This window comes from Pteropus alecto, unplaced genomic scaffold (assembly GCF_000325575.1).
Source record: "Pteropus alecto unplaced genomic scaffold, ASM32557v1 scaffold8, whole genome shotgun sequence".
NCBI classification, from domain to species: domain Eukaryota; kingdom Metazoa; phylum Chordata; class Mammalia; order Chiroptera; family Pteropodidae; genus Pteropus; species Pteropus alecto.
The window spans coordinates 14,240,867-14,251,343 of record NW_006494609.1 but is presented as its reverse complement, the minus strand read 5'-3'; the positions used below and the strand labels follow the sequence as shown (position 1 = coordinate 14,251,343).

Below are 10,477 nucleotides of genomic sequence, written 5' to 3'. Positions count from 1 at the left end.
GGCATTGTCTCCTAATCCCTCAGGCTTCCTTCCCAGTCCCTGGCTCCTACAGCACGCTGGGTGTTGGGGACCGCATCTGGCGGTGTTGGTGACCATAGTGGCGTGCTGGAGGCAAAGCCTGATTGTAGTAAGGGGAGGGGAGAAGAAGAAGAAATGACAACCGCAAACCTCTGAAGGGAAGGGGAGACACGAGGTGGTAAATCGAATTGTTTTTCGTTTCTGTTTTGCTTTATTTGTTTGTCTTACTGGGAGTGACTTGAGGATGGTGCAGTGGTTACAGGTGGCATGCAGTTAAGTGTTTAAAGCTTTGGCGTCAGCCGGATCCACCTCTTCATTCCTCTAACTTGGTCCCCTTTAACTTCTGTAACCTTGGACTAGTCACTTCTCTGAACTCCAGTTCCTTTGTTGTAAAACAGGGATCATAATTGTTCCTACGCCATATGGTTATTGTGGGGACTGCATAAGATAATGTATACAAGCCACTTGGAAGAGTGCCTGGCACCCAGCAAAAACTCAGTGTTTGCTGTCATCACAGAAGGAGCCGATCAAAGAGACTGAATGTGCAGAACAGAACAGGGTAATGACAGAGCCCAGCCCCTCAGCCAAGTCCCTTAATGGGCTCATACCTAACACAGACCCTAGAGACTCGGGTTGCCTGGTGCTGACAATTGGTGCACCTGCCCCACTGACTGTTTCACACAGAGCGCGGTCAGAGAATGTAGGCAGGAGCTGGGACTTCTGTGAGCTCGTGGAACAGGCTGTACGAACTGGTTTGAAACCTGCATGCCACTAAAAGGTCGTCTAATACATATGTCGGGTGGAATCTGGTCTAAGACTGGCTTTCATTTCTTCTTGGTCGCAAGCTTTGGTGGGGGTGATTAACTCTCTTTCATCTGAGTTTTCGGTGGTCACCGTCATCTAGTGAAAAGATCCTAAGAATTCTAAATAATTAGATTGGCGTGGGTCAGGTCACAGGAGGCACTGGGAACGGGCTTTGGAAGTAAGGAGATGAAAGGACCAGGGAATTATGGGAACGGGAGAAGGGAGGGATCACAGGGGTTAAGAAGAGATAAAATGGAGTGTCCAGGGCTGGAGAGGCTGTAACATCTTCAAATCAGTCTCTACCTCTACCTTGCAGTGGCAGCCAAAGATTGCTCAGTGGCTGAAAGGCTACCAGCTGGCTGGACTAAAAGGGACCATGGGATCTGCCCTGCAATGAGGTGTCACTACGACTTAGACTATGAAACTTATCGGTAACTTAATTACGACTGTTCAGGTGAGCGGCACCCGCTCCCCCTGGCCTGTCCATCATATCCTCTATTCATGGAACAATCAAAGGTTCTAATTAAGAGACCTCTTTTGTAAGGCTTTGAAAATGAAATGGAATGGTGGAACATTTTAAAAAGATTTTTTTTTGAGATCTTCTGTGTGAGACACTTTCTGTAGCTGAGGAACAATTATCTCCATATTTTCAGTGCAGAGAATGGATACTTCAAACATTCATCCAGGTGACCGCCTGCTTCACATGAGTGGTTTCAAACTGTGTTATGGTTCAATCCTCCAGCCCCCATCGCTAATCTGAGAAAAAAGTAAAATAAGAAATAGGCGATGTTTTGGATCAAAAACAAATTGATGGGTGCAACTGGACATTCCCACCCTTAATAACTCCATATTTGAGAAAGATCTTGGACTTCAATATAATATAGCCTCCTTATCAGCAATGGTTTTGAAGAATTCTTCTCTTTTGTGAATCTAATTAGAGATTGTTTGTTAGATTCAGCAATAGGCCCTTTTCTCATAGAAGGGATATAATTCAAAAGGGAAGGACATGAAGAAAAGAAACTATTACAATTCCTCATAAAAGGTGAGAAGAATAGGTAGTTCTCCAAAATAATCCAGGAGAGGATGAGAAAGTGAAGTGGGAAGAGGTATTAGTCAGGGGGCTCTAGAAAAACAGAAGCAATAGGAGACAAAGATAGGTAGATGATAGATAGATGATAGATAGATAGATAGATAGACAGACAGACAGATAGATAGTAGATAGATAGGTAGATTCTTATTGAGAAGTTCTCGGAAAAGGCCTGAAAAACTGCACTAAAAAAAAAAATTCTCTTGAGGTGAATCTCATGGTTTTGAGGAACACTGGTTGCATAGTGCTCTCTGGCAGGCAATTCTAGAATTACTTAAATTCCAAGGCCAGCTGCTAGGAAGGCAAAATAAAATCCAATCAGCCAATGCCCTAGGATGACACAGAAATCTTCTACCCGATAATCATGCGGTGATGTTTTTGTTTTTTAAAAAAGTCTCTTACAAATAGAAAAGCACCACCTTCTGCACAAATCCAGGATGCTAATCATTACCTTCCTCTAACACAGTAGGGTGTGCATAGTTTCGAGTAGTTATTTTGGCGTCTGGGCAATTCAAGATCATCAGAAAAGGCTCTGAGCTGCAGAAAAGAGATTCGGTTCTGCGAAGCATTGAGATCTGGCAACAGCAGTGTAGCCAGATGGTGACACAGGCTGGGCCCCAGGGGAGAGCCTCTTCCCTGTCCTTTACAGCTCATGGTCAAGGCAGTGTTCTTTATTGGGAAAAAAAATCTCAGGGAGGACTTGTTAAAATATAGATTGCTAGGTCCTGCCCTTAGAGGTTCTGATTCCTAAAGTTGGGTTTGGAGCCTGAGAATTTGCATTTCCAACAAGTGCCCAGGTGCTGCTGCTCCTGCTGCCAGCCTGGGGACCTCACTCTCAGAGCTACTGCTTTAGATCAATGGCCAAGCCCTGCTTAGGACGTGAGAACTGAATTGGAATCATAGGTGTGTGCTTAAGCCACAGCCCATCAAGGTGTGACTGGCTGTGTGCAATCTGGAGAAAGTCTTGGCTTTTTTCTTTTTAATTTTTTACTTCGAGGTAATTTTAGACTGAGTTGAGTTGTAAAAATAGTACGACGTTCCCATTTACCTTTTACCCAATTTCCCCTTATGTTAACATCTTATATAACCACAGAGCAATCGTTAAAACTAAGAATTTAACCTCAGTACTAGACTCTTAACTAGACTCTGAAAGTTATTGGATCTCACCCCAGTTTTCCCACTAATGTTCTTTGTATGTGCCAAGATCCACTCCAGGATCCCACGTTGCATTTAGCTGTCATGTCTCCTTCGTCTCCTCCAATCTCTAATAGTTCATCAGCCTTCTAGTCTTTCACGAGCTTGAGACTTTTAAAGAGTATTTGTCAGTTATTTTGTAGTACGTCTCTCACTCTGTGTCTGTCTGTTGTTTTCTCACGATCAGACTGGAGTTATGTGTTACTGGGAAGGATGCCACAAGGATGCTGCACCTTTCTCAATGCATCATTTCAGGTGTCACGTGACATCGGTAGGTACTACTGGTGATGTTAGCTCACTTGAATTAATGTCACGTCTGTCAGAATTTTACATTGGAAAGTTACTATTTTTCTCTTTTGGTGGAGTTCCTTGGAGACTACAAATATCTCAATTCTGCTTAAACTTCTATATCTCAGTTTTAGCATCCATCAGTGGATCTCTCCCGCAGCAATTGTTACTTTGACCTTCTAATGGTAATTTTCTATTTCCTGAATTCCTTCTATGTTTATTAATTGAAATTCTTCCGTACAGAAGAGTCGTTTCTTCTGTTGTTGAAGGTCTCCAACTTTGGAGCTGCACAGCCCTAAGTTCAAAGCCCAGAGCTGCTGCTTAAGACACTTCTGCTGTTGGACACTTCTGGTATTGTTAAGAAAATACTGGGGTTTGCCAACTGGAGGAAGAGGCAACTCAGCATGAAGAGGGAGATGTCGTGGGAGGGTTCTATGGCTGTGTGGAGCCTGGACCAAGAGCCCAACTTATCCATAAGGAGACCTGGATTCTCCTAGCTGTGCACCAATCAGCCCTGAGAGCTCGGACAAGGAACGATTCCTCCGTGCCTATTTCCTTGTGTAAAAAATAAGGCAGTTGGGTGGCATGGTTCCTAAGTGTCCTCCCAGCTCTGCTGCTTTCTGCCCAACATTTAAGTTTCATTATGTATAGATTTTCTCCTTTATCTTCTTTATTACATCCGTCTTTCCTCATTTTTGAAAGTGCTGTGTGTACGTCATTCTTATCATATGAAAACAACAGTTATCTTTTTTTTTTAACTCTCATCCCCAAAACGTTCTCTCCTGTATGTATGATGATCAATAGTCCTTGCTCCTAGCATGGATGTTTTAACTACTTGGGAGTTTATGTAACTAGACTGTTACAATTCCAGAAGGCAGAATTGAAACAGATTAGACAAGAAAAGCCAAATCTTATTTTCTGGCCCAGAATGTTTCTCCAGCCATGAATCCAAGATGATTCTCATATCCCTAAAGGTTAATTTCCTGCTTCCTTTTTCTCTGAGTGTAATAAATGCCTATTTAATTAGGCACCCCACCCTCACTGTTCATAATGAGCACTCGTGTAATCTTGGTTAAGAAAATGCGAATTCATTAAATTTTCAGTTCTAATAAGCACTCAGCCATTATCTTTGCAATGGGCCCCAAGCCCGGGTGAAAATGAAATGGTCTCTGTGACCACTCACAGTGAACATGTTAAGCTATATTCTTTAGTTGCAAAGGTGAGTCTCCCCCACCACCTCGCTTCCCCTTAAAGGCATGAAGCTGAATTTAGCATTCTTATCACACCGAGGTCCCACAGACACCTTACCCAAGCATTAAGATCTTAAAAATAAAAGAAAAAAACAAAAAGCAGAGAAGCAGGTACAAAGAGTAGAACAGACGGCTTCCTCGGCCGTGGACGAAGCTGCTTTGAAGGTAAACCAGAGTCCAGACACGTTTTCCCCTGCTCTTTTTGAAGGGGCTGGGAGAGGTGGTGAATTCAGCCATTCAGAGTTCCAGGAGAAAATTAGGATCGCCAGGATTTTTATTTCCAGATGCAGAGCAGAGCAGCAGGTAAACAAGGCTTACTCAAAACCCCCCTCCCTTAGGCAGTTAAAACCCTGGTGCAGGATGAGTAAAGAAATAGGGCAATGTCTCAGGCTGCTTTTGTGATTCGTTTTTCAAAGACTGAATTTCAGCTTAGAGAATGAAGATAAGGAGAAAGGCGTTGAGGCTTCAAGTTTCCGCAGCCTGAGAGCTGGCTGTTTGTTGGAGCCAAAAGATGAGATTTCTAAACCTGGGCTTGAAGAAGCCAGAAGGAACAGCTCCAGAATGAACTCAGCCACCAGCAGAGCTCAGCTGGATGACAATCCTGTCAGTGGCCACTCTCCGGCCTCGGCCTCCACACCCAGCGGGCACTCTTCATCTCTACCTGTCCCCGCTAGTCTCTGCCAGCCTATTGTTCATTATAGCAAAGGCTCCTACCCCCCCTGAGAATTCATTGTCCCGAGACAGCGTGCTGGCCTGGTGAGGGCAGCCATTGGCTGTCTCCGACAGCTGCTTCTGGAGGACGGCCAGCGAGACCTTGTTGGCTGCCAAGAAGTCCTTCATGGAGATCATCTCCCCCGAAGGACGCCGCCCATCCGTGTCACTCTCCATCACCCCATCCGTTTCTATGGAGATGTTGCAGCGGTTCTGGACATGGCCCGGCATGATGACATTCCTCCGTGACCGCGAGAGTCCACTTTGGCACTGTTGACGGCACCCGCCATCCATTTTCCTCAGGATCCAGTTCACGGACTGTTTGATGAGGATGGAGATGACGTTGAATAAGGAGTAGATGCAGCAGACGCCCATGAGGATGAAGACAAAATTGGCGAAGCGGTAGAGGCCTTGGCTGTCATACTGGGCGTTCTGGCTGCTGACGAGGTCCCCAAAGCCAATGGTGCTGAAAGCCACAAAGCAGAAGTAGAGCGAGTCAAAGTAGCTCCATCCTTCGACGGAGGTGTACATGGCTGACGCGCAGCAAGAGATGAGGAGGGAGGCCATGCAGAGGATGAGCATGACATAGTACACGGAGGGCTTCCAGCCGGCCAGGCTGTCCACCTCGCCCTTGCCCGCGTTCTTCAGGCTCTCCTGGGGCAGGGCCCTCCGGCTCCGGAGCTGCCGCTGGTGGCACGACTTCATGATGTAGGCAATAACGGTGATCAGGCGCTCCAGGAAGAGGTTGAAGAACAGGATGGTGCTTGCGCACCCGATGAGGCCATAGAAGATCAGAAAGATTTTCCCTCCTACTGTCGCTGGAGTTGTCATCCCAAACCCTGCAGGAGACAAAAGTCAGAGGAGAGAAGAGTGAGGGAGGTCTTTGCGGTGAATGGGGTCAGGGTCTTGGCTTTAATGGCTGGCGAAGGACCTACAGAAACCGTTTCACAAAAGCACTCAGCCCTACTCTTCCTAGGAATGAGAGGGAAAGTTGTCACTTCCCTTTGAAGACACTCAGTGTTGATCAGAGCTGGGGCTGTTGTGCAAATCAGGAAAAGACACTTTGTTCTCCAGGTGGATACGGCCAAGGAAAAATGGCCTGGTGATGAGAATGTGGGCTGGATTTCAGCCTCTCTGCCCCACCCTGCTAGACACACTTATACAGTACACAACCTGAACGACCATACTCAACAGACATATCGTTCAGAGAGATGAACAAAGGCTCCCACAAAGAAAGGCTCATACAGACTCTGGGATTCATTTAATCTATGAACAGTAATTGAGCACCATTCCAGGAATGGGGCACAGACCTGTGGAAAAGACAGACTGGTCCCTGCCCTCAGGGGGCTCTGGTCTAAGGAGGTGACTACTACGTCGTGTGATAAGTGTTATGCCAGAGGAGGTACAGGATCCCGCAGGAGCTGCTCAGAGGGGAACCCATTTGAGGCTTGAGGTTCTGGGAAGAAAAAGCAGAAAACTCTGAAGGCTAAATAGGAGTTAGGCAGGCAGGTAGGGTGTGTGTGTGTGCGTGTGCGTGTGCATGTGTGCGTGTGTTTGTGTGTGCGTTGATGGTGATGGTGGCGGTGATGGGGTTGTTCCAGGCAGAGAAATAGCAGATGCCAGCGTATGTAGAGATGAGAAATTTGCTCAACATTTTCCCATTTTTAAACAGAATTCTTCCAACATACACCTCATGCTTTGGGAGTGAAAACTGAGATGTTCGTGGATAAAATATAAAACGTCTCTCTCGCCTTTGTCTCTTACTGCTCACAGTTTCCACCTCCCTGACCTTGCTACCTGTGCACACAGACACGTTGCTAAAAATATCAGCCGTAGGACAATGGATGTCACTAAACGAGAAACAGAAGAGAGCAGCCATGCACTTGCCAGCCATCAGAACACTTTCTCATGCAGCACAAGACTCAAATGGGCAAATGTTTTCATTCCCGAAATCTTCCTTTCTGATCCCAGAGGTGACAATTATTTTCCTCTTGGAGAGCAGAGCAGCAGCCACAGGTAACAGCAATAATTTATGGAGCATCTGTTAAGTTCCAGGACCTGCACCACATCTCTGAGCCACACGAAGATGACACGGACAAGGTCCTGGACCTCAAGGGGTCCAGCATCCGGGCCGAACCAGATAAACTGGCATCTACAAAACAGGGCACAGTGAGTCGAAGGGCAAAATAAAGGCACAATGGGGCTGCCCTGGCTTCGGGGTCCTGAATTCAGCCTCACTTGGGATGAGTGACATGGGCATCCACGGGTATGTCGCTGAAGCCCGCTGACAAGCTTGAAAGCTGATTTTTCCAATCAATGAGATTTTTAGTAATTTTGTGACATGTTCTGGGGATTTACGAATGTCTATATTCTGTCTCGTTTATTTGGTTTTAAGACATTCAATTTAATAAAGATAATTCATGACTTTTGTTACCTACTATTTTTGATTATCGCTGCCATCATTTCAGTCAACAAAAATAACAGAAAATGGCACAAGTGGCGGTGTTCGTGGGAGCAACGGGAGACAGCCTCTCAATGTTTGCAGTTAGAGGTGTTTTCCATAGCTTTTACCACTCCCAGAGCTTAACAGCATGTAAGCTAATAATGCAGCCTGTTTCATAGAAAGCCTCCGATTTTTTTGAGCCGCATAAGCATGAGCGGTAAGGATGCCTTGGGTTAAGAATAATAAGCCTCAGGGTCTTCCTTGGTGGGGGACAAGGACACAAGCATTATCAAATGCAGGCCCTCCCCCGGCTACACTGACTCCTCACACCCAAGCTGGGGAGCTGGGTGCTCATTACCAGCCTCTGAGTACCATTCTGACAGATGAGAAAAGGAAGGATACAGAAGCTAAGTAACTTGTTTAAAGGTGTAAAGCTGGAATCAGAACCTAGATTCGTCTTGTCTCCCAAGCCTGTGCTTTTCCACCCGACTATGCTAAGTGAGTGTAGGCCGCAATCAGTGCAATGTATACACTGTAGGTAGAATTGAGTGAGGGAAATAAACCAAGCCTCTATAGTTGCATGCTTTACAGAAACACCCAAACTGCAGCGGCTGCTAAATCTGGTACTAAAATCAAGGGATTGGCTGGCATCAGAAGCTAGAACCCTATAATCTTCACTTACTAAAACATACGTTTCTGAATGTATGCATGCCTCTTCCAACAAGTGATGTAAATAAATCAGTTTAAAATCTGTTACGCTCCACGAATTTCAATCTCCCTGTATTTCGTAGGCACACAAATGAAACTGATGTCACAGGTGATGCTTTTCAATACACAATTTATTCCCTGTGCTTCAAAGCAGAGGCCATCTGATTTGTATCCAATCCGAGTCTGGGAGCAGACGAGCTAGCTGATTGGGGACCAGGACATACAAGTTCAGTATGAAGGCCAAGGAAGCTCACCTGGCAATCTACTCCAGTCTAGCTCCCTTGAACCATTTCAGCTCCATTTTAATGTAACTCTAACCCATTGGCAGCTCCTGGGACCAAACCAGGCTCCCTGATGTCCTTGGGGTCAGGAAAGAAGCAACCGGAGACTGCCAGGGTCCCAGACGACCGCAACAGAGCCCTTCGTGAAGAAAGGGGAGCAGCCTGCAATCTCCTGGCCTTTTGTGTATGTTGTCAACTACATATTCTTTTAAACATTTTAATCGAGGTAAACAACTTAAAATTTAATCAAGGTAAAAACATTTTAATCATATTTTCCAAACACACACAAAGGTAGAGACAATGCTACGATAACCCTAATCTCCCAGTGCCAGCACGTGTCGACATTTTTGCCAATCTCATTTCCGCTTTCCCATCTCACCCCTGATTGGCTGGAGTCTTAAAGCAAATCCCAGACAGCTCCCACTTCATCCATTAGTAACGAGGCATCTGTAACTGACAAGGACTTTGCGTTCCCAAAATAACCACTCTGCCAGTTTCACACCTAACAAAATTAGCACTAATTTTTAACACCAAAGAATATCCCGTCCATATTCAAATTTCTCAGAATTATTTTTTTACAGATCATCTGGATAAAGCAGGATCCATACATTTTATCTCTGAAGTCTCTTCTGTTTGTTAACAGTCTCCCCTCTCATTTTTTATGCCATTGATTTGTTGGGTAAATGTGTCCCGTAGACTTCGATCACAGTTATTTCCCAGAAACGTTTGAAAATCAAACAAATGTATATTATATGAGTGTCCTCAGACGCAGCAGCAAATCTCAAACACTTCATGGGACATATAAATTGGCGTAAACTGTCTAAAAAGCAATTTGATAATATATATCTGATATCTTAAAATATATCTTTTTCTGTTTTTGTTTGTTTGTTTGTTTTTAGGGATATATTCCAAAAAGTATCAGAAATGTGACCATGTCTTTACTATCAATAATGAAATCCTCAGCAACCTAAGTATAACAGGTAGATTATAAACCTAAAAAGATAATAAGGAAATGAGTAAAAGATGTAGCCATCAAAACAAACCCATCAAAATTACATATACAAAGAGTTTTTAATGACTAGAGAAGATGTTAAGGAAAAGAAGCAGAGCTGAAATGTGTCTGCAGAATGACTCAAGCCTGGTACACGGGGCATCCTGTTGGATGAAGGAATAAATTTTATGAAATGCATTTGTGCACCTATTGTAGCAGTTAAGATGCTTTTGGCTGCCAGTAACAGCAGATCATAGGTAGAGGTGACTTAAACATGAAGGGGATTGATTGTTTCATAGAAGAAGAAGTTTAGAGATAGGACGGCTCTAGGGATGATGAATTGGGTGGCTTCAGAACACGATCTCCGAACCGAGACCATTTCATGTTCCTGGCTCTGGCCCTGACGTGTTGGCTAGTTCCTCTCATACCAACAGCTTCTGGCACCACGTCTTCACACATCATGTCCAGCGCCAGAAAATGTTGCGTTCCTGCATTGTGTATGTCTTCATAAAAGAAGGGAATCCTTTCCAGAACCCCCTTGGCAAAATTCTCACATGTCATTAATCAGTACTAAGTCACACGGCTACTTCCCAAACCAATTACCTGTGCGAGGAATGGATTTTCTCTTAGACTGGTCAGGGCTAACTCTAGTCCCTGGGGGAAGAGATGGACCCCAGAACCGATGATGTCTGCCACAAACAC

The 10,477-nt window shown here is 44.9% G+C and overlaps 1 protein-coding gene across 1 annotated transcript in view; it reads right to left on the bottom strand.

Annotated features, from left to right (window-relative positions):
- Window positions 1-5,298: 5,298 nt before the first annotated feature.
- The window catches only part of KCNK13 (potassium two pore domain channel subfamily K member 13), a gene marked incomplete at its 5' end in the record, with an annotated part of 79,910 nt that continues 74,731 nt past the window's right edge, over window positions 5,299-10,477 (bottom strand). The window contains one exon of the mRNA XM_006925636.1: window positions 5,299-6,191. Coding sequence (XP_006925698.1) covers window positions 5,299-6,191 — 893 coding nt within the window. The remainder of the gene's footprint in view (window positions 6,192-10,477) is intronic.